General features: G+C 47.5%; 1 protein-coding gene across 4 annotated transcripts in view; it reads right to left on the bottom strand.

Moving 5' to 3' along the window:
• Nucleotides 1-6567: 6567 nt before the first annotated feature.
• The window catches only part of LOC308580726 (L-amino-acid oxidase-like), a 28159-nt gene continuing 12720 nt past the window's right edge, over nt 6568-22006 (bottom strand). For 3 of the 4 annotated variants that reach the window (XM_081182810.1, XM_081182812.1, XM_081182811.1), the window contains exons 3-8: nt 19758-19966; nt 14099-14211; nt 10484-10685; nt 9101-9169; nt 8194-8330; nt 6568-7506 (exon numbers count right to left, since the gene is read on the bottom strand). In XM_081182810.1, the coding sequence (XP_081038936.1) occupies nt 6636-7506; nt 8194-8330; nt 9101-9169; nt 10484-10685; nt 14099-14211; nt 19758-19966 (1601 nt within the window). In that variant the 3' untranslated portion in view covers nt 6568-6635. The remainder of the gene's footprint in view (nt 7507-8193; nt 8331-9100; nt 9170-10483; nt 10686-14098; nt 14212-19757; nt 19967-22006) is intronic. The other variant, XM_081182813.1, reaches the window with a different exon arrangement.

Below are 22006 nucleotides of genomic sequence, written 5' to 3'. Positions count from 1 at the left end.
GGGCCAGTGCCTTGGGAAAAAGGGCACCTGCATTGTGGGGGAGCAATTAGCAAGATAATTGATGATGTTAATTCCCCCCAGCGACTGGCAACGGTGCCTCCTGATCTCCCAGAGGTTTGCTAAAGCTTGTTAAAAGTCAGTGGAGGTTTGCGACTCAGAGCCTTGTGAGAGGTGCAATCAGCTAGACGGTGGCTCATTTTATGAAAATCTTCCTATCGAATGAGTCCTCTGAGGTTGTGTGGTGCTTTTGAATATCCTCAGGTGTTTTTCAATATCCAGCAGGATTCCTGGGTTCTTAGCTGCTGGTGTGACACCAATAGCCATCTGGCATCTTTTCCCTATCGCTGCATGTCAGGTGGCTGTTGCGGTTGCTCGAGAGTAACCAGGCAGGACTCCTACCTGTCTTTTACAGGCTTTATTTTGGTGCAAACTATTTACAGTGAAGAGCCCCAAAGCTCATGTCTGGCTCAATCGCTAGCAGAATCCGGGAGTGGTCTTTCTTTGGATCTCCCTCAACATAACAGTTTTGTTACCCCCAACCTTCTCCTCCCCTCTTTGTGCCTTAGGCTACTGCGCAGGATGGGCTAGGGCACGTTTCCCTCCTGTCTGGCTTGCCCAGGAGCGGCGTTAAGGCCCCCACCAGCATCCTCTGGTCCTTGCACCTCTTCCCCACTGGAGGTGGGGCTTTCCTCCTCCCCGGAAGAGGAATTGCTTTGCAAGATTTTTTGGAGGCTCCCTGTAACACAACTGTCCTTCTATTTCTCACCTCTGAGTCGATGGCAGTTCCCTGACACTGCATCTCCATGCAAGGAGACGTTCGTCTTTCAGAGAAGCCCTTCCAGGAGCTGGTTTTCATATGTACAATTGCTCTGCAATCCATGTAAATCAGGGATGGGGGAATAACCCATAACCATTCAGATATTATAACAGAGCAATCAGAAATGCAGGACTTATGCCATACCCTTTGTTATGTGCTGAGCGAATTGAATCCTCCCCCCCCCCCCACCTTAGGCTTTATATACATTATTTACACAATGGGTAACTGACTCCACTTCTCTCCTGGAGCCTGATTGGACTGTTGTTGCATTCTAGGATCCTCCTGACCCAATAGGCTGATTAACTTCCTCCTGGGGCCTGATTGGGCTGCTCCTGCAGGCCAATCTGGCTGTTGCATTCTAGGATTCTACCTGCCTATTGTTCTAGGATCCTAGCTCAGTACATAACACCCTTCAACATTTCTCCGATGAAAACAGGGATGTCCTAAGGAAAAGCGGGTGGCGCTGCGGATTAAACCACAGAGCCTAGGACTTGCCGATCAGAAGAACGGCGATTCAAATCCCCGCGACAGGGTGAGCTCCCGTTGCTCAGTCCCTGCTCCTGCCAACCTAGCAGTTTGAAAGCACATCAAAGTGCAAGTAGATAAATAGGTATTGCTCCAGTTGTGCGCTACTCTGGTTTGCCAGAAGCGGCTTAGTCATGCTGGCCACATGACTGGAAGCTGTACGCCGGCTCCCTCAGCCAATAAAACGAGATGAGCGCCACAACCCCAGAGTCGGCCACGACTGGACCTAATGGTCAGGGGTCCCTTTACCTTTACCTTTAAGGAAAAGCGGGGCATTCTGGGATCAAATCAGAAACTGGGACGGCTTATGTAAATTTGGGACTGTCCGTGGGAAATAAGGATACTTGGAAGGTCTGCTATGCTGGTGTAAGTCCATCACCCCGGCTCAGCATTTTGCCAGAAAATCTTAAGTCAGCATGATTTACACCAGCATAAATCCCCCAAAAGAAGCATTTCGGGGGTGGGAGGGGACAAGGAGAGACTGAGTCATGTGGCCTAGGGCCCAGCTCGGTCCATGCTCACCAGCTGTCTCAGCTGACAGTAGGAGCCTCTGAACCAAGTTTGGAATAGGGGCAACTTACGATGCTGGAGGAGTCCCATGGACTGCAAGAAGATCAAACCTATCCATTCTGAAGGAAATCAGCCCTGAGGGCTCACTGGAAGGACAGATCCTGAAGCTGAGGCTCCAATACTTTGGCCACCTCATGAAAAGAAAAGACTCCCTGGAAAACACCCTGTTGTTGGGAAAGATGGAGGGCACAAGGAGAAGGGGACAGCAGAGGACGAGATGGTTGGACAGTGTTCTTGAAGCTACCAGCATGAGTCTGACCAAACTGCGGGAGGCAGTGGAAGACAGGAGTGCCTGGCGTGCTCTGGTCCATGGGGTCACGAAGAGTCGGACATGACTAAACGACTAAACAACAACAACGATGACCTTACTTATGCCACCTTCCTATAGTTAGGATTGTAACTCATCGTTACAAGCACAACTCCCAAATCCCCATTACTTACTGCGAATCTAAGTACCTGTAACAAGAGAGACTTCCACGGTCTACACAAGGCCTCCAGCACAGACTGCCTCTGCTCCACTGTTGTTTTCCCTGTGTTGGATTTTAGATTGTAAGCTCACTGGGGGCAGGGACTGTCCTGTTATGCTTTCAAGCGATATGCACATTGATGGTGTAATAAAGCAACAATAAACATGAATGCCTTTTCAAAATGTGCTCTATTTATCTGTAAGGTCATATCTATCCCACTTTGCACAGATGGTCCTCAGTCTTTTATCAGTTTCACTTCCCTGTTTATATATAGCACTGCTGCAATGGACTAAGCCTTCCTTGATGGCTGAGTGGGGAAGGAGGCAGAGCCTCATTGTTAATTCACTGAAGCAAGGCATTCCCTGCTTCCAGCTGAAATATGAGCTATGGGGACCATATGGAAAGACTCCTCAGTTTGGGGGGGAAAGCAGTCGGGTGAGCTTTGCAAGATTGCATGAACAGCAGCATGTTGTTGTTGTTTAGTCGTTTAGTGGTGTTCGACTCTTCGTGACCCCATGGAGCAGAGCATGCCAGGCACTCCTGTCTTCCACTGCCTCCTGCAGTTTGGCCGAACTCATGCTGGTAGCTTCGAGAACACTGTCCAACCACCTTGTCCTCTGTCGCCCCCTTCTCCTTGTGCCCTCCATCTTTCCCAACATCAGGGTCTTTTCCAGGGAGTCTTCTCTTCTCATGAGGTGGCCAAAGTATTGGAGCTCCAGCTTCAGGATCTGTCCTTCCAGTGAGCACTCAGGGCTGATTTCCTTCAGAATGGATAGGTTTGATCTTCTTGCAGTCCATGGGACTCTCAAGAGTCTCCTCCAGCACCATAATTCAAAAGCATCAATTCTTCGGCGATCAGCCTTCTTTATGGTCCAGCTCTCACTTCCATACATCACTTCTGGGAAAACCATGGCTTTAACTATACGGACCTTTGTTGGCAAGGTGGTGTCTCTGCTTTTAAAGAACAGCAGCATAGAGCAGCACAAATCCTTGGAGTTCCCCCCTTCCCACTGCCCAAAACAGTGAACATTGCACAACCCCCTTTACACTTGTTTCCTGAGCTTCCTCTGCCAAGATGCAACCCAAACATTTTCAAGCCTTCCCTGACAACTGTTTGTTATTTTTAAAGAAATCTAAATGATGAAAGAAGATTGTCAAGATGCCAGACAACATACTTGCATACTGGGAAACCACAAATGGAACGAAACTATGCAGTTTATCATGTGTCACAGCACCATGGATCATGGCCTTTACTCACCACCCCAGACGGAAGGTGATAAGGCAATCACAGGTTATTGAGTAATCTAGGGAATCTCCTTTTGTGTTTCCAAGGAAAACTTGGGCAAATAATGCACTGAGCATAACACAGCAATGAGCAGAAGGCAGCACACCAATAAACCATGCTCTGATTTCCAGTGGACTGCCTTGTGGAGCATAGGCAGCTGTTTGACTTTGGGTCCCTTTAAATCCATATTGTCTACACTGACTGGCAGGGCTCACCAAGATTTTGGACGGGGGGGGTGGCATTCCCAGCGCAACCTGGACATGCCAGTGGCAATTGTACCTAGTGTCATCTGCATGCATATCCACTGAGTTGAAGTCCATTCCCAGCTTGCTGTTGTGGGGATTATTATTACTATTTTTGCAAAGGTTGGCTTATATAGAGCTTGGTCCGAGACATGTAATTATGGCAGAGTGCATACACAGAATCAACTTGTTCCAGATCAGTTAAGCCTTAACTGCTGAGAGACTCTGAGCATGCTCTTGAGCTTTGTAAACATAAAATAATTAAAGGAGCACACGGGGATTCTGAAGTATACTCAGAGTCGAGTGTGGAGTTCAAACTCTTTATTCAGCTCATAGTAGTGAGGAATCGAAGTTCCCGCGAAATGTCTGCTTTATATACATTATTTACACAATGGGCCCCATGTGATTGGTCAGTTCCGGGATTCTCCTGTAGGCCAATCAGGTTGCGGATTCACTTCCACCTGGAGTTGGATTGGGTGGCTCCAGCGGACCAATCAGACTGCTGCATTCTGGATCCTATTGTTCTAGGACCAATCAGACTGCTGCAATTTGGATCCTATTCAATTCAGTACATAACAGATTCCCAAATAAAACAAACTGATCCACATTTCTTCAAAACCTTCACAAGAAGTTGACTGTTTTCTTTAATAGGTTAACTTTTTAAACATTCCACAAGAGGAGGTGCCTGCAGGTTCCTTTTAAAAAAAAAAAAAGCTTTGTGAGTTTGATTTTTCTCTCTCTACATTTTTCATTTCAGCTTTAAAGTGAATCTTAAGAGAGCTTCAGCATCATGCACAATAAGAGAATGTTACAGATAGGTAGCCGTGTTGGTCTGCCATAGTCAAAATAAAAAAATTCCTTCCAGTAGCACCTTAAAGACCAACTAAGTTAGTTCTTGGTATGAGCTTTCGTGTGCATGAACTGAAGAAGTGTGCATGCACACGAAAGCTCATACCAAGAACTAACTTAGTTGGTCTTTAAGGTGCTACTGGAAGGAATTTTTTTATTTTGAATAAGAGAATGTGTCGGTATTCCAGAGTTCTTCATTTTATCTGTAAAACGTGACTTTGACAGTACGGCGGGCCCTTATCTGAGAGTTGATGTTTGCAGATGACGCAGCGTTGACAGCGCTGAGACTCATGGACCGTTTCGCCCAAGCCCGCAGGGAGTTTGGCCTCGCCATCAGCCTGACGAAGACCAACAACATCCTGGGACATCTGAAGTGGTAGGTGGTTCTGTCTACCTGGCTTCCACCATAACCAGCAACCTTTCTGTCAATGCTGAGCTGGACAATGTCACCCAGTAAATCGGCATGACGAAACACACCCCATGGTGCAATAAATGTTGTGGTGTGCCAATGCCATTTGTAGAGCAAACAGATGCCCAGGACCCAAGGGTGTTGTTCAGGCATTTGGATGGATAATTTTTGACAGCTTACATGGACAAGAGTTTAAAGCTACACCTACCATAAATTAGTCCAAGTATTAAAGGAACAGGAGACCTGCTCTTCCCTGCTCTGGTTGCTTGCTGGGGGCTGGGGAGGGCTGTTTTATAGGATCTGGTGCTGCAGGTTTCATGACTGGTTATCAATAAATGGGAGCGATATCGCCTGCTTTTCTTAGGCATGGCCCCAGTGCCTTCATGTTGCAACAGCCACATCTGAATTAGAAGAAGAGGAGTTTGGATTTGATATCCCGCTTTATCACTGCCCTAAGGAGTCTCAAAGCAGCTAACATTCTCCTTTCCCTTCCTCCCCCACAACAAACACTCTGTGAGGTGAGTGGGGCTGAGAGACTTCAGAGAAGTGTGACTGGCCCAAGGTCACCCAGCAGCTGCATGTGGAGGAGCAGGGAAGCGAACCCGGTTCAGCAGATTACGAGACTACCGCTCTTAACCACTACACCTCACTGGCTCTCTCTCTCACTGAATTATCTCTGGCAAAGATTGGCAGAAATTGAAGGTAGGAAGTCAACAGCAGAGAAATATGCAAGCCCCAAACTGCTCGTTTTCGTGTGATCTGATGCATAACAGCAGTGACCAGAGGAGGAAGGACTGCTGGGAGGACTGCAGAAAGTGAAGCACCTGCCGCAGCACAACCGGACACCTTCATCTGCCCTAGCTGCAACAAAACATGTCTCTCCCGTATTAGCCTCTACAGCCACAGTAGTGGCTTGATAATCTTTCAGAGAGAGTTTTCTTATGCTTTCTCCACCCTGGATTGGCCACATGGGTCTATAGAGTAGTCAATCAGGGTCAAAGCAAAAACAGGATGTCATCACTTAGCAAGTACAAATTAGGTATCTGATGACATTGCTGCGATCAAGTGAGGCAAGCAAGAATGAGGGTGACGCTTCCTAGATGAGTCACATGGGTGATCCCAACCAATTGGTGAGCATGACACCTCTGTTGTGTTACGTAGCCAAACACATCTGATTATGTGATACGTGATAATATTACTAAGGGCGACGGAGGTCAATTTGGAGGGTTGCAAAGCCACATCTGGAAGATCCCCACCTGGCTGACAACAACTGAAGATGTGGACTCAGAGGTAGAGGCATATTCAAAAGACCCAAGTGGGGGCAGCTTAAAAGAGCAGGCGAACAGTTTCACAAGGGCTTACAGAATAATATTCCATGTGTTTTCAAACACTGACGAAAACGATTCGGATGAGTCACCTTTATTTACTCACTGCTCCTGAATTTTTTAAGGCGGCATAGCCTTACAACGGATCAAGGAGGTTTACAAACCTCCGAGCCATCTCCTTGATCATCAAAAATGCCTGTCTGGTGACCACAGCCCTGTGCCCCTGCGTGCCGGTGGACATCCCTGGCTGCCCTCAGGGCTGATTTCATCGCCGTGTCAATCCAACCATGTGGCAAAGCCGTGTGCTCTCCGGCAAAATAGACCCTCCCCTCCTTCCGGGCGAGGGCCTCCGCGTGTTCGCTCAGCTGGTAAGGCCTGAAGAGGGTGAAGGCCCCCATGGCATGGGGGTCCAGGTTCCATTTTTTGACCACCCACCGGCTACAAAGACGCCTCAGTTCTTCCAGGGGGCGCTGGTGGATAGTGGACAAGTCCCTCAGAATCACCTCGACAGCCTGTTGGGGGCTGAGGGGGGCGAAAAACTCCGAGTCGTCCCCGTAAGTCTGGGAGCCCAGGATGACCCCCAGGCCGCTGGAGAAGTTGTGGTTGGGGTAAGTGGTGATCCTGGAGGGCAGGTCACTGATGGAGGTTCCACCGTAGATCTCTTCTCCTTCTTCCTCCCAGAACTTCTTAGCACAGGCCAAGGCCACTTTGGTGGCTCCTGTGGAGCGCAAAGAACGGAACGCCTGGGTCTTGGCAGGCGAGAGGGAAGGGTGGAAGCGGATGAGGCGTGTGGCCTCTGCCGTGGACGTGACGATGACGTAGTCAGCCAGGATGGTGCCTGACGAGGCCAGGGAGCTGGAAGGATGGTAGAGCACCAAAACTGTGTCCCCTTCTCTGAGAATCTCTGTCACGGTACTGTTGAGCATCACGGTGCCAGCTGGGAGCGACTGGTGAATAGCCCTGGGCAGCATATCGAACCCGCCAGCGATCTCATCATACCTGGAGGTCAAGAAAAGGCTGGAGAAGTCATTTCTGCTAGACATGCTCATTCAACTACCAGGAGTGTGTGTGTGTGTGTGTGTGTGTATTTATTTCTTTATTGAATTTATATACAGTGGAATCTTGGTTCTTGAACTTAATTCATTCCGGAAGTCTGTTCGACTCTCGAAACGTCCCAGACATGTGGGTAGGGAAGTGGGATTCCTCATACAGGCCCCCCACACTTCCACACCTTCTGATCCCTCCACCCGTTCCCACGTGTTTAGCAGAATAAAAAGGTAAAGGGACCGCTGACCATTAGGTCCAGTTGCAGAAGACTCTGGGGTTGCGGCGCTCATCTCGCTTTATTGGCCGAGGGAGCCGGTGTACAGTCATGTGGTCGGCATGACTAAACCGCTTCTGGCGAACTAGAGCAGCACACGGAAACGCCATTTACCTTCCTGCTGGGGTGGTACCTATTTATCTCCTTGCACTTTGACGTGCTTTCAAACTGCTAGGTTGGCAGGAGCAGGGACCGAGCAATGGGAGCTCACCCCGTCGCGGGGATTCAAACCGCTGACCTTCTGATTGGCAAGTCCTAGGCTCTGTGGTTTAACCCACAGCACCATCCACGTCCCAATGTTTAGCAGAATACTGAAAAGTAAATTCCCCTTCATGGGGAATTTCCCCCAGGGAGGCAGCACCTATGCAACCGGCTTTTATTACCTCTTTTCACGGGTAAACAGGAAAACTTCTCGGAGGAATTCAATGAAACTGCGGGAAAACTCCGCGCTCAGGTTCATCAGGTCTCCAATCATTCGGATGGCTGCGTAGCTTAGATTTCCCTTTTCGATCAGATAGGCCTGTGAAGGTGGGAGAGTGTATGAGGAATAATATGGCTGTGCTCAAGTGGAAATATTGATAGAACTTAAACACATCTTTGCCTAAAATTCAAAGGCTATCGTATACCCTAAATTAAAAATAACTAAACTAGCAAGTTTTGAAAACCGTGTTCCAAATTTCAACATACACGTTTCAATGTCAAAACTCAAAGGATGAGTTTTCCTTGCGAAAGCTTAACAATTTTCCATCCCACTTCTCAAAGCATGAGTTGTATTCCAAAATCTAAATTTCAGGTGTTGACTTTTAAAAAAATTGTACTCTAGACTTTGAAACTGAATGTTTCAAAACAATCAAATTCAATTAAACAAACATTTTTTTTTTATTGCTGTCATTATACACATGGTAGCACTCTGCTGCCCCCTGGTGGCAGAAATGCAAGGTTTTGCAAACCTACATGAACTTGGGCCAACGCTTGTAGTTTAGTTTGGCCAGAACAGACTCACATGAATTATGAATGGATGAAGAGGTCTGCACTTAACAGTGCCAAACCAGACATGGAACTGCCACTGCTCTCTTTTCCCTTTGCTATTTCCAACAGCCAGGAAAGTGAGATGGGGCTGGAGAGATGCAAATCACAGCATTGCACAAGCAAGAGCATTTCCATGTCTTGTGTATCATCGAATGGTGCTCTCAATTCCGCAAAGTGATGTAATATATATAAAAAGAGGGAGAAGCAGATCCGTGCCACAAACAGCAAATATCACCCACGTATATCAATAAAACTGAGCACCTTGAGAGAATAGGCATCGTATTTTTCAAGCACATGGCTGCAGTTTGATCTCACCAAGTCCTCTTCTATCTGAAAGGCACAAATGAAGACGAATTGTTGTAGGACTATCCTTGAATGGCAAAGTGTGTCCTCCTTTTCTCCCCATCAACCTCAGGTTTAGAGAAACAGAAGGTTAAATTATGATGATGATGATGATGATGATGATGTTAGACTTATATACCACCCTTCAGCCAAATATCACATAGTTTAAAACATAAAATAAAAACAAAAATAAATAAAAACTGCTTCACCCTTGTATACCTGGAGGAGCATCTCCACTCTCACTGAGATCCAGCTCCCATGGCCTTCTGGTGGTTCCTCATTGCAAGAGATGAGGCTACAGGGAACCAGGCAGAGGGCCTTCTCGGTAGTGGCACCCGCCTTGTGGAATGCCCTCTCATCAAATGTCAAGCAGATAAACAGCTATGTGATTTTAAAAGACATCTGAAGGCAGCCCTGTTTAGAGAAGTTTTTAGTGTTTGATGTTGCATTGTGTTTTTGCTATTTTTTTTGTTGGGAGCCACACATATGTTCTAGGTCTAACTGAATTATCAGTGTTGAGACTTCTTACATTTCACTTCCCTTTGGCACCACTGTGTCCAACTATGCCCCTTTGCAGGTGTGTGTGTGTGTGTGTGTGTGTGTGTGTGTGGTCTTCCAAAGCAACTACTCTATTCTGAACTTAAAAATGGAAAGCATAATGCTGGTGGTCAACAAAAGAGGTTTAAATACTGTCTCAAGGCAAATCTAAAAAAATGTAGTATAAACACTGACAACTGGGAAACACTGGCCTGCGAGTGCTCCAGTTGGAGAACAGCCTTTACCAAAGGTGTCATGGGCTTTGAAGACACTCAAACTCAGGACGAAAGGGAGAAACGTGCTAAGAGGAAGGCATGCTTGGCAAACCCACACCGTGATCAACTCCTGCCTGGAAACCAATGTCCCCACTGTGGAAGAACGTGTGGATCCAGAACTGGCCTCCACAGTCATGGATTCACTGTTAAAAATGTGTTTATGGAAGACAATCTTACTCGGCTATGAGTGAACGCCAAAGAAGATGAAGAAGATATATAGTGTGTGTGTGTGTGTGTGTGTCAACGCCACACCAAAAAGTGTTAGTCTTTAAGATACCACAGGTCTCCTGGCAGTTTTTGCTGCAGCAGAGTAGCACAGATACCCCTCAGGCAGGCTGGTATGGCTCCCTGCTAACCTGTTGGCAACTGTGTTCACAAACACACGCATGCACACACTCTCTCTCATTTATTTCATAAAATTTATACACTATTTGATGTTTTTTTTTAAAAAAAAAAACCACCTCAAAGCAGTTTACAAAAAGAAACTCACCGGTTTCAACGCTTCATAATACAGCTCCACAGCAGACTTCCCACGTTCGGAGGGATCTACAGGGTATCCCAGAATGTCTGGATTCTTCTCCACCTCTTTGACTCTGGCTCGGATATTGTTCACCAGGTACCAGGCGTTGCCATTGCCGTCTGAATAATGGTTTAATTTCAGGCCATATTTTGCAACATATTCCCGGACAATTCTGCATGGAGGTAGAGAGAGCCAATGGGCGGATCAGAGGGGAAGAGTAGGAGGAAAGATGGTAACAGAGGGGAAGAATGGGTATTAAACAAAAAGGGGTGTGTTTATTATGCCATTAGTCTTTGATTTCCCGTGTTTAGCTTTTCTGCATAGTTTGTTCCCTTATTGTGCCTCCTGTTCCGTTGCCATGGTCTACCAGGGTCTGACCCATGTCCCATCAGAGACTTTACTGTATAGGGTGGAGAACTTTGACGAGGAAAGGGTTCAGGAAACCTCCTCAAAGAACCACCAGCATCTCATTCACAGGTTGGTCCTCATCCATGACAGGGCCTTTTCAGTGGTGGTCCCCAGATTGTGGAATGTGCTACACAGTGAGGTGTTCCTGTCTCCATCAAGGAGGGATTTGAAAAGGTTCCTGCTTACACAGGAATTTGGTGTCTGAAGAATACTGTTCCTGGCAATCTCGCGATGGATGTGTGTTTTTCACTGAAGTTGCTTTTAGGTTTGATCTAAAAAAGCAACACCTTTTAGACGTTTTTAATTATTTTTTAGAATGGTTTGATCTAAAAAAAAAAGAATGTTTTGATCTGTTTTATAACATTTCTCTTTGTTCCTGTTTTTAAATTGTATACATGTTTGCCACCCTGGACTCCTTAGAAGAAGGGCAGCATATAAATTCAATAAATAGACAGGCAAAACACAAACAAACACAAACACATTATAGGCCTTCTGGCAACACAGGCCTGCTACCATTCTTTGCAGTACAGTTCTTTGCAGACGAAAATAATCCGTTCTGCGAGTCTCTTTGTCTAGCGGCTTTTTCGTCTTGCGAAGCAACCCTATTAGCGGCTTAGCGGCTTAGCGCTATTAGCGGTTTAGCGGATTAGCAGCTATTAAAGGCTTAGCAGCTTAGCGGCTAAAAGGCTATTAGCAGCTTAGCGGCATAGAAAAAGGGGGGAAAGCGGAAAAAAATCGAAACACTCGCAAGACGTTTTCGTCTTGCGAAGCAAGCCCATAGGGAAATTCGTCTTGCGAAGCAGCTCAAAAACGGAAAACCCTTTCGTCTAGCGGGTTTTCTGTCTTGCAAGGCATTCGTCTTGCGAGGTACCACTGTATCTCTGTCTTTCCAACCTCCCAGAAGCAGGGTTCCCTGCAATACTTCTGTCGTCCCAACTTCACAGAAGCCAAAGACTTTAAAATAAGCTGAGGACCCTCCCTTTAACTACCCAGTCAGCATCTCTAGCCTGGCAGAGCCTACCAGATTTGATCAGCCTACATAAGACTTCCCTTGGTACTAGCTCTCTGCACAGACAACATTTCAGGTAGCCTCTTGCCTTAGCATGACTCATTGGAGCTGTCCAAGGTTCTGAAAGCTTATCACTTGCCCTGGGAGCTTCCCACTCCCACAGAACTGGACAGTCGCTGGTTAGGTTGCAACCTGGAGAGTTGCCTTTAAATTCTGCTGCTGGAACAGGAGACGAAAGGGATGTGGCTTCTCTCTCCCCCCCCCTATCCTCCCACCCCCTCGTCCCACACCTGCTGTAACAAGCTGGATCCCAGCAGGTGGGAAAGGGTGTGGACTAGAGGAAAACAAAACTGGGGGAAGCCCCAACTGTCTCTTCTGAATCAGGAGCAGAAACAAAGTTAAAAGGGGAATATCTCTAGCCTGCAACTTGGCAATCATATGGCCTGTTGCTGGAGCAATCTTTCTTTCTTTCTTTCTTTCTTTCTTTCTTTCTTTCTTTCTTTCTTTCTTTCCTTCCTTCCTTCCTTCCTTCCTTCCTTCCTTCCTTCCTTCCTTCCTTCCTTCCTTCCTTCCTTCCTTTTCCCCAAAAGCTGGTTCCAAATATTCTGTCACATTCTAGCATGACCAAGAAGCACGGCCCCAGAAACAGAAAGCCTGAATTCATAATGGCTGGGATCAGCAAAAGATTAAGGAACAGGTTCAACTCTTACCCAGTTGTGTCAGTGTACCTTTGCATCCTGGCATATGGGGGAATGGCTGTCATCCATTCCTTTGAGGCAAAGGTAAGGTGCTACATTTGGGGACATGATGAGACGGAGGGCAGCACATGCCCTCTCCCTCTCTTCAGAAACTGGACACTCCACTTCTGCTGACTTTGATCATGCAGGGGAAGTTGTAGTGCGGAAGAGCCAGCGTGGTGTAATGGTTAGAGTGTCGGGCTAGGACCTGGGAGACCAGGGTTCAAATCCCCACTCAGCCACAAAGTTCACTGGGTGATCTTGAGCCACTCACTGCCTCTCAGCCTAACCTACCTCACAGTGTTGCTGTGGGGATTAAATGGGGAAGGGGAGAACCATGGAGGCCCCTTTGAGCTCTTGGGGGGAAAGGTGGCGACAATACAAATGCAAATAAATGAATGGATGAAGTATGCAATGACCAAACATTCAAAAAAACCTTTCTGACAGCAAGAGCAGTTCAGCAGTGGAACAGACTCCAATGAGAGGTGGTGGACTCTCCTTCCTTGGAGGTTTTTAAAACAGAGGTTTGGATGGCTATCTGTCATGCCTGCTTTAGCTGAGATTCCTGCATTGCAGGGGGCTGGACTAGATGACCCATGGGGTCCCTTCCAACTCTAAGATTTAGTGACCACAGGGATCCACTGCACACCACAGGGTCCCCTAAAATTGCAACGCCTCCCATCTCTGCACATGCTGCATGACATGATGACGGGCATTTTACCATCAGACTCATTTCAGTTTTGTCCTTGATTTTGTTCTCATTGAGTCACAGAATTGCAGAGTTGGAAGGGACACCCCATTGGTCATCTAGACCAACCCTCTGCAACATAGGAATCGCTGCTAAAGAATCCCTGACAGATGGCCGCTGAACCTCTGCTTAAAAACCTGCAACGGACGAGAGTCCACCGCCTTCTGAGATAAGTCTGTTTTACTGTCAAACAGCTCTTACCATCAGAAAGCTCTTCCTAATATTTAGTCGGAATGTCCTTTCTTGCCATTTTGAATCCATTGGATCAGGCCCTACCCTTCGGAGCAGCAGGAAACAAGCTCCTTTCACCTCCTATGTGACAGCCCTCCCTCTTTTTGAAGAAGAAGAAGAAGAGTTTGGATTTGATATCCCGCCTTTCACTCCCTTTAAGGAGTCTCAAAGTGGCTAACATTCTCCTTTCCATTCCTCCCCCACAACAAACACTCTGTGAGGTGAGTGGGGCTGAGAGACTTCAGAGAAGTGTGACTAGCCCAAGGTCACCCAGCAGCTGCATGTGGAGGAGCGGAGACGCGAACCCGGTTCACCAGATTACGAGTCTACTGCTCTTAACCACTACACCACACTGGCTCTCATTTGAAGGTGGCTGTCATACCAACTCTCTTTCCCTCCATCAAATATTATCAGCCACACACCACCATGGGAATATCACTGCCCCTTCTTACCTGTGGCTGAAAGGCAGGCGCCTCGGGCCCAAATCCACATACCAGCCCCCCTTGGGATCATGGTAAGTCTCCATCCTGCCTCCCACACAGCTGCTGGCTTCTAGAATTGTCACCTGGGGGGTGGGCAAAAGAAGATCTATAATTGCAGTGGTTGCAAAATGGCTCCACTGAACAATGTTGAAGAATGCCCCCATGGGAAAGGGCCAAAGTGTTTGTTTTGTGAGAATACCCAGTCCAATATTTATAGTCCTGATTATAGCAGCTTTCCTCAGCCTCCAGATGTTGGACAGCAACTCCCATCAGCCCCAGACAGCATGGCAAGTGGTCAGGGATGATGGGAGCTGTAGTCCCTGGGGGGCCGAAAGCTGAACAATCTGTCACTGGCACCTTATTCTAGGCAGGTTAAGCAAATTATATCATTCAGGTGTCAGAGATGTCTGGTGGCTCATACTGATTTCATTCATTCATCTCCGGTGAGTTTGTAATTAAGACTTACAAGCCTTGGATATTGGCTGTTACCTTTCAGAAGTTGCTGCCACATTGGATCTGCTGGTGTTATTCTTATTCAAGGGCAATTATCAACTTGCTGTCAGATTACTTAGCCTGAATGTTCAGCCTGCTAAGTTTGCCTGGAAGTTACACTGTTGAGGAATGCTTGATGCCAGTACTGGGGACTGGCAAAATAGACAAGATCAGTGGTAAAGTCTGCTCTCAGAATGGACTTAGGCTGGTGGCACTGAGGGCAGCAGAAATGGACCCTGTTGATACCTTATTGAAACACAAACTGCAAGAAGCATCTTTCTGTAGTAGATGCTACTAGAGAGTGGGGACTGTGCAGATTCAAAATGGCCAAGTTTGCAGGAACATCAGCTTTGAGTTCATTGAGTCGGAAGGACTGGGCAGCGTGCTTTGGGCATGCAAGCGCTGACTTGCATTCAGCTGCTGCTGAAGTTTGGGTTGTATTGTGTAGGCCAGGGGTCAGCAAACTTTTTCAGCAGGGGCCGGGCCACTGTCCCTCAGACCTTGTGGGGGGCCGGACTATATATTGGAAAAAATAATGAACGAATTCCTATGCCCCACAAATAACCCAGAGATGTGTTTTAAATAAAAGCACACATTCTCCTCATGTAAAAACACCAGGCAGGCCCCACAAATAACCCAGAGGTGCATTTTAAATAAAGGGACACATTCTATTCATGTAAAAACACACTGATTCCCGAACCATCTGTGGGCCGGATTAAGAAGGTGATTGGGCCGGATCCGCCCCCCGGGCCTTAGTTTGCCTACCCATGGTGTAGGCTCTTCTTCGGTGGTTGGGGCAGACTCCCCTTGGGAGGCACAGAACAGCTGAAAGGGTGCAGATGCCAGCAGTGTTGGCTCTGGATTCTGGAGGGCTGGTGGGCAAGACTCCTTTCCCTCCAAGAGTCTAGCTCCTCTCGACTTTCACAGCCAGCTGATTCTCCTCATCACCACTGCTGCCATTGGCTTGCTTGCCAGGGAGAGAGCCAATCAGCAGGCAGTGGCAACTGCTGCTCCGCCTCCCAGCCACCACTTTCCCCTAAGGTGGGTGCCTATATGCAGCTGTGTGCAAGTCGAATGGGGAGCCGCCTGTAATTGCTGCTTTGTTTCAGTGGGGTTTCCCTGTACAAGAGCAAGGTCAAGTTTTTCTGCTTTATTTGGGGATGGGGCATGGCTCAGCAGCAGTGCATCTCCCTTGCATGCAGAAGATCCCAGGTTCAGTCCCTGCCATCTCCGGGTACAGTTGGGAAAGACTCTCTGTCTGAAATATTGGAAAGCTGCTCAGTAAACAATCCTAAGCTAGGAGGACCATGGGTCTGTGTTATGTACTGAGTTGAATAGGATCCAAAATGCAGCAGTCTGATTGGTCCTAGAACGAACAATAGGATTCAGAATGCAGAAGTCTGATTGGTCCTAGAACAATACAGCAGTGTGATTGGTCTGCAGGAGCCACCCAATCCAGCTCCAGATGGAAGTGAATCCACAACCTGATTGGCCTACAGGAGAATCCCGGAATTAGCCAATCACGTGCAGCCCATTGTGTAAATAATGTATATAAAGCAGATACTTTGGGGGAACTTTCATTCCTCCTCACCACTATGAGCTGAATAAAGAGCATGAAATCCACTCTCGACTCCAAGTATATTTCAGTCTGGTTCAGCAAAGGAGAGCTTCCTACGCTCCTATGTCTGCAACTTCAGAGATGTCTCTTCCTTTGCTCACCTTTCTAAGGTCAGTGCTGGATCAGGGCCCTGATCTACAGATCTTTTGCACACACCAGGATGCCCACAGACACCAGAGCGCAAGGATCTTTGCATGCTCTGCTGTGTTACAGATGTCTGGTCCTGGGACAGGAGTGCAGACAGCAGAATAAATTTTGGTGGGGGGTCGGAGCTAGCTCCAAAACAAAATTGAGAAAAACAGGGCACGAGACAGGTAGGTGAATTATGGTGCTTTCAATCAGCTAACATCTTGAAAACGTCACATTCTGGAGGAACTGTTTGTCAGAGATTACCCAAGGTCCCTGAGGGAAAGGTCTGTTTTTCTGGTTATGATTACAGCTCTGCTTCAGAACAGATGCACCTGTATAAATAAAGCCACAAGATCTGACTCATTGGCAACGGCTCTGTTGGGAAACCAGACTGCTGTGCCTTGGTTAGCTCCTTGGCAAAGTGTCAACCGATCTGGGGTCAAAAATACATGGGTGATCCTGACATATTCTGGATCTCCATTCCCATGCATGGCATAGGAAGCTGCCTTTATACTGAACCAGATGCAATCAAGCCAAGCAAAACCACTTGTGCAATGAAGGGATGTAAAGGTAAAGGGACCCCTGACCATTAGGTCCAGTCATGGCCGACTCTGGGGTTGCAGTGCTCATCTCGCTTTACTGGCCGAGGGAGCCGGCATACAGCTTCCGGGTCATGTGGCCAGCATGACTAAGCTGCTTCTGGCAAAGCAGAGCAGCGCATGGAAACGCCGTTTACCTTCCCGCCAAAGCGGTACCTATTTATCTACTTGCACTTTGATGTGCTTTTGAACTGCTAGGTTGGCAGGAGCAGGACTGAGCAACGGGAGCTCACCCCGTCACGGGGATTCGAACCGCTGACCTTCTGATCAGCAAGTCCTAGGCTCTGTGGTTTAACCCACAGCACCACCCACGTCCCTAATGCAGGGATGTAGCCGGGGAGAATTTTGAGGGCCAGATGTAGAAGCTCAGAGGGCCACATTCCACACCCTGGCTATCTACCTTCCCCATTCTCTTGAATATGTCTTGCACATTGTGGCACGGCAGGTCACCAATAAAAGAGAAGCTTGCAAGATTTGCAAAAACAACAAAAGAAGTGATCATGCCTGCCATCTACATATTTAATTGCCTGGTGGTTTGTGCAACTGCACACTCCGTGGCCCACCCAGTTTTTTCATTTGTTTTTCATAAGCTTGCCCTGCAGCAGAAAATAGTAATTAAGTCCTGCCAGTTGGCCCTGTTGATGGGGGGAAAATATATAGCAAACGTGCTGATCCGGGTTATTGGACTGGAATGAGCCTGCTCTGCAGAAGCAGAGGGCGGGGGGGGGGGGGGCAGGCAAACGGGGAATCTAGGCTGAGTGAAGCTCTTGTTTTTCTACTCGCACCTGGGTCTCAGGTGGAGCCAGCATCCCCTAGAGGAGTAAGGCTGCTATTGGAGCCACTCAGCCCCTGAACCTGCCAAACTATGCTGAGGAAAGCGACGGTGTAAGACAGGGGTCGCCGACGGGGCATCCTCCGGATTTTTGGGAATACAACTCCCATCAGCTCCCAGCCAGAGTGGGATGATGGGAGCTGTAGTCCAGGACATCTCGAGAGTACAACGTTGACAGGTGCCGCCATGATGAAAGCTGTATATGCCGTAGAGACCATATCATTATGCCTAGGACCCTCAGACCTATGGGACCGCCTCTCCCGGTATGCCTCACGGAGGACCTTAAGGTCCTTAAAAGCAACACCCTAGAGGTCCCGGAGCCTAAGGAAGTTAAATTAGCCTCAACCAGAGCCAGGGCCTTTTCAACACTGACTCTGGCCTGGTGGAACCCTCTGTCTCATAAGACCAGGGCCCTGCAGGATCTGATTTCTTTCCGCAGGGCCTGTAAGACAGAGTTGTTCCACCTGGCCTTTGGCTTGGAGTCAATTTGATTCCCTCCCCCTCTTTCTTTTTTCCTTTCTCCTCCTGTGATGAGGCTGCATTTTAATGTTTTAATGTTGTATTTTAATGTTGTTTTTAAGTTGTATTCATTCAGCTTGTTTTTATTATTGGTTGTTAGCCGTCCTGAGCCTCCCCTGGCCTTGGCTGGGGAGGGCAGGGTATAAATAAAATTTATTATTATTATTATTATTATTATTATTATTATTATTATTATTATTATTATTATTAAAGGCTATCCTCTGTATTCTCAGGCACCAGAAAGGGGGACACCTTTTTAATTTCCCACAATACAGTGGAGGGATGCTGTGTCAGGAGCACTGCGGAAAATTAAAACAGCAGCTCGCAAGCCCAGTCGTCTGGAGCAAATGTTTGACTAAATGGGAGCCCAGGGCAAGTGTCAATTATAGTCCCTTCCAGAGTGCTGTGTCGCCAGCATCTGCCTGAAGATGCCATGTGTCAATGTCAGGCTTGGTACTTTGAAATGTAAACCTGGCTCTATAAAGACCAGGGCTTGAAAACTGGAAGACAGTCTCAGGAACGCACATACCGTCCTCCTCCTATTCCCTCAATCCCTTTTGAGGACAAATTCTCCCTTGTTGGCTTTAACCAGTGCTTTTTTTCTAAAAAAAATATATATATGTTCAGGGGTACTCTCATTTTCCTACTCATATTGAAATACTGCCCTTCAATGAGGCCAAACTTAGATTCACAAAATGTTTAGGGGCATGCATACTCCTGCGTACCCCCCCCCCCCAGAAAAAAGCACTGCCTTTAACCATGGTTTAGCATTACATATATGCTGAGGTTAGCTATGGCGCATTCCTATTCAGGTGCATTCCCAGTGCTAGCTTTAAGCGTGGTTTGCAAGAAATCAGGATTACATCTGCACCAGGTCACACTGGAAGCAAACCCTTGGTTTCCCCCAGAAGATGCACGGGATGGCTAAACAACAATCTATATTTCATACACGTCCATCGTTTTCTTTTCCCGGCTTGCAAACCCGTGTGCAGAAACCATTGTCCCAATTTTTTAATCATTTGGTAGGGCCACTCTGGGGTTGCTTCAGAGACTGGATCAGCCTGAAACACTGCCTTGTGTCATTAAATCCAAACATCCTGAGCGAGATAAGAGTTTGGGCAAGGTTGGCTGAAGATTGTGAATCAAGGGGGCAGGATTTGGGCTTGACTTACAGGAAAGTGGGCAACCAGGGAGAGGGCCTTCTCGGTAGTGGCACCCATCCTGTGGAACACCCTCCCATCAGATAAGCTTTGTAATGTGTAATGCTTCATTATGTTTTTATATACTGTACTTTATGTTGGAAGCCGCCCAGAGTGGCTGGGGCAACCCAGTCAGACAGGCAGAGTACAAATACAAAATTGCTGTTATTATGCAACTCCTGCCTCACCTGCCCTTGCTTCTCACCCTGCCAATACCTCCCCATCTCCTTGGCCTCATCACCTTGTGTCCAGCGTCCAGCAGCACTTTCCCAGCTGTAAGTCCAGCAACTCCGGCTCCCACAATTGCAATCCGTCTCGGTTCTTCAGTTTTGCCCAGCCCATCCTTAGCAATATCCAGCAGCCGCTCATATTCTGGATCCTCAAAACATCTCTCTAAGGGGCTGGGCATGCTCTTCCGCAGCAGGAGCAGAGCGGCAAGGCCCAGAAGCACTAAGAAGACACACAAACATCAGCAGCCTAAGAACATAAGAAGAGTCTTGCTGGATCTATTTTAATGGCTTGATTCTTCAACATCAACTTCGATGGACTGGTCATGTTGTGCGGATGCCTGATTATCGTCTTCCAAAGCAACTACAATGGTACCTTGGGTTACAGATGCTTCAGGTTACAGATGCTTCAGGTTACAGACTCTGATAACCCAGAAATAGTACCTCGGGTTAAGAACTTTGCTTCAGGATGAGAACAGAAATTGTGAAGTGATGGCGTAGTGTAGGCGGGAGATCCCATTAGCTAAAGTGGTACCTCAGGTTAAGAACAGTTTCAGGTTAAGAACAGACCTCCAGAATGAATTAAGTTCTTAACCGAGGTACCACTGTACTCTACAGTGGTACCTCGGGTTACATACGCTTCAGGTTACAGACTCCGCTAACCCAGAAATAGTGCTTCAGGTTAAGAACTTTGCTTCAGGATGAGAACAGAAATTGTGCTCTGGCGGCACGGCAGCAGCAGGCGGCCCCATTAGCTAAAGTGGTGCTTCAGGTTAAGTACATTTTCAGGTTAAGAATGGACCTCCATAGCGAATTAAGTACTTAACCCGAGGTACCACTGTATTCTGAACTTAAAAATGGAAAGTGCAATGCTGGTGGTTAATGAGGTTTAAAGACTCTCTCAAAGGCAAATCTAAAGAAATGTAGTATAAACACTGACAACTGGGAAACACTGGCCTAAGAGAGCTCCAGTTGGAGGACAGCCTTTACCAAAGGTGTCATGGGCTTTGAAGACACTCAAACTCAGGACACAAGGGAGAAACGTGCTAAGAGGAAGGCATGTTTGGCAAACCCTCACTGTGATCAACTCCCGCCAGGAAACCAATGTCCCCACTGTGGAAGGACGTGTGGGTCCAGAATTGGCCTGCACAGTCACTTACAGACTTACTGCTAAAACCGTGTTCATGGAAGACAAACTTACTCAGCTACAAGTGATCACCAAAGAAGAAGAAGAAGAGTGGCTTGTTCTAACAGTGGCCAACGAGGTGCCCATGGGAAACATACAAGCAAAGATGTGAGGCTACTTTCCTCTCTCTTCTGATATCTCGGCAACCACATGAATGCCCACGGAAGATAGTTAGCTCTTCATTGTCAAAGCTGACACTTACAGTAGTTTCCTCAGCTCTGAATACCTGCACACACCAGCCTTGCATCTAGGCAGCTATTCTATGCTCTTGTTGCAGCAACAGGGGGCCATGCCCCCTTCACCAGCTTATGCACCTCCCCACAACAGGCTGCACACATGCAGCCAGAGACTATGCCTTTGTGGAAACTGCCTCTGCTCTTCCCACTTCTGTTCGCTCCTGGTTCTGGGAGACAGTGGTGCAGGAGAGGGTCAGGAAGCATCCGGCCCTTCACTTGCCTGACCTGCTTCTTCCTCCAGCTCTGAAGTTTCCCCTGCCTCTGATTCTCACCTCCTGGCTGGTACAGGTCCCCACAAATCCATGCTCCCCTCTCCCTAGTCAGACTCCAGTAGTCCTGGTTTCCCCAGGCACCAGCTGTGCAATACATGTGTAGCTGCTGCTTGTTTGTTCTGTGGGGTCTTGGTTTCTCCTTCCAAGAAGCTTCTCTACTTTGAAGATTTGCTTTTGCAATGTACTGCAGTGGCAATATCTTGCTGCTGAGGGAATGGGGTTCCTCACGACAACAACCACCACCAGCAGCACTTCTCAAGGGCCACAGCACTTGCAGGTTTGATCAGTTGCACAAGCGTTTTATTGAACAGTGTCTACCACTTTGCCAATGAACACAGCACTCCTTTCATTTCGTGCTGCAAGGCTCAGTAGCTGGTCCACAAACCAGAAACTGAAACAGGAGCTGAAACTCGCTTGTCTCAAGGCCAGATGTGGAAAACTATACTCTGGTATTTTCAAACTACAAGATCTTATTTTGGATTAGAGGCTTCAGTATGACTCAGAGGGTTTCTCCAGACTGTTTGTAGTCATGATGAAGGAAGTCACAGTGTATGATTGGTTGAGAGATC

The sequence above is a fragment of the Podarcis bocagei genome (assembly GCF_964188305.1).
Source record: "Podarcis bocagei genome assembly, chromosome: 2".
NCBI lineage: Eukaryota > Metazoa > Chordata > Lepidosauria > Squamata > Lacertidae > Podarcis > Podarcis bocagei.
Note: the sequence above shows the minus strand (reverse complement) of the source record. Positions and strands in the feature narration are given on the sequence as shown.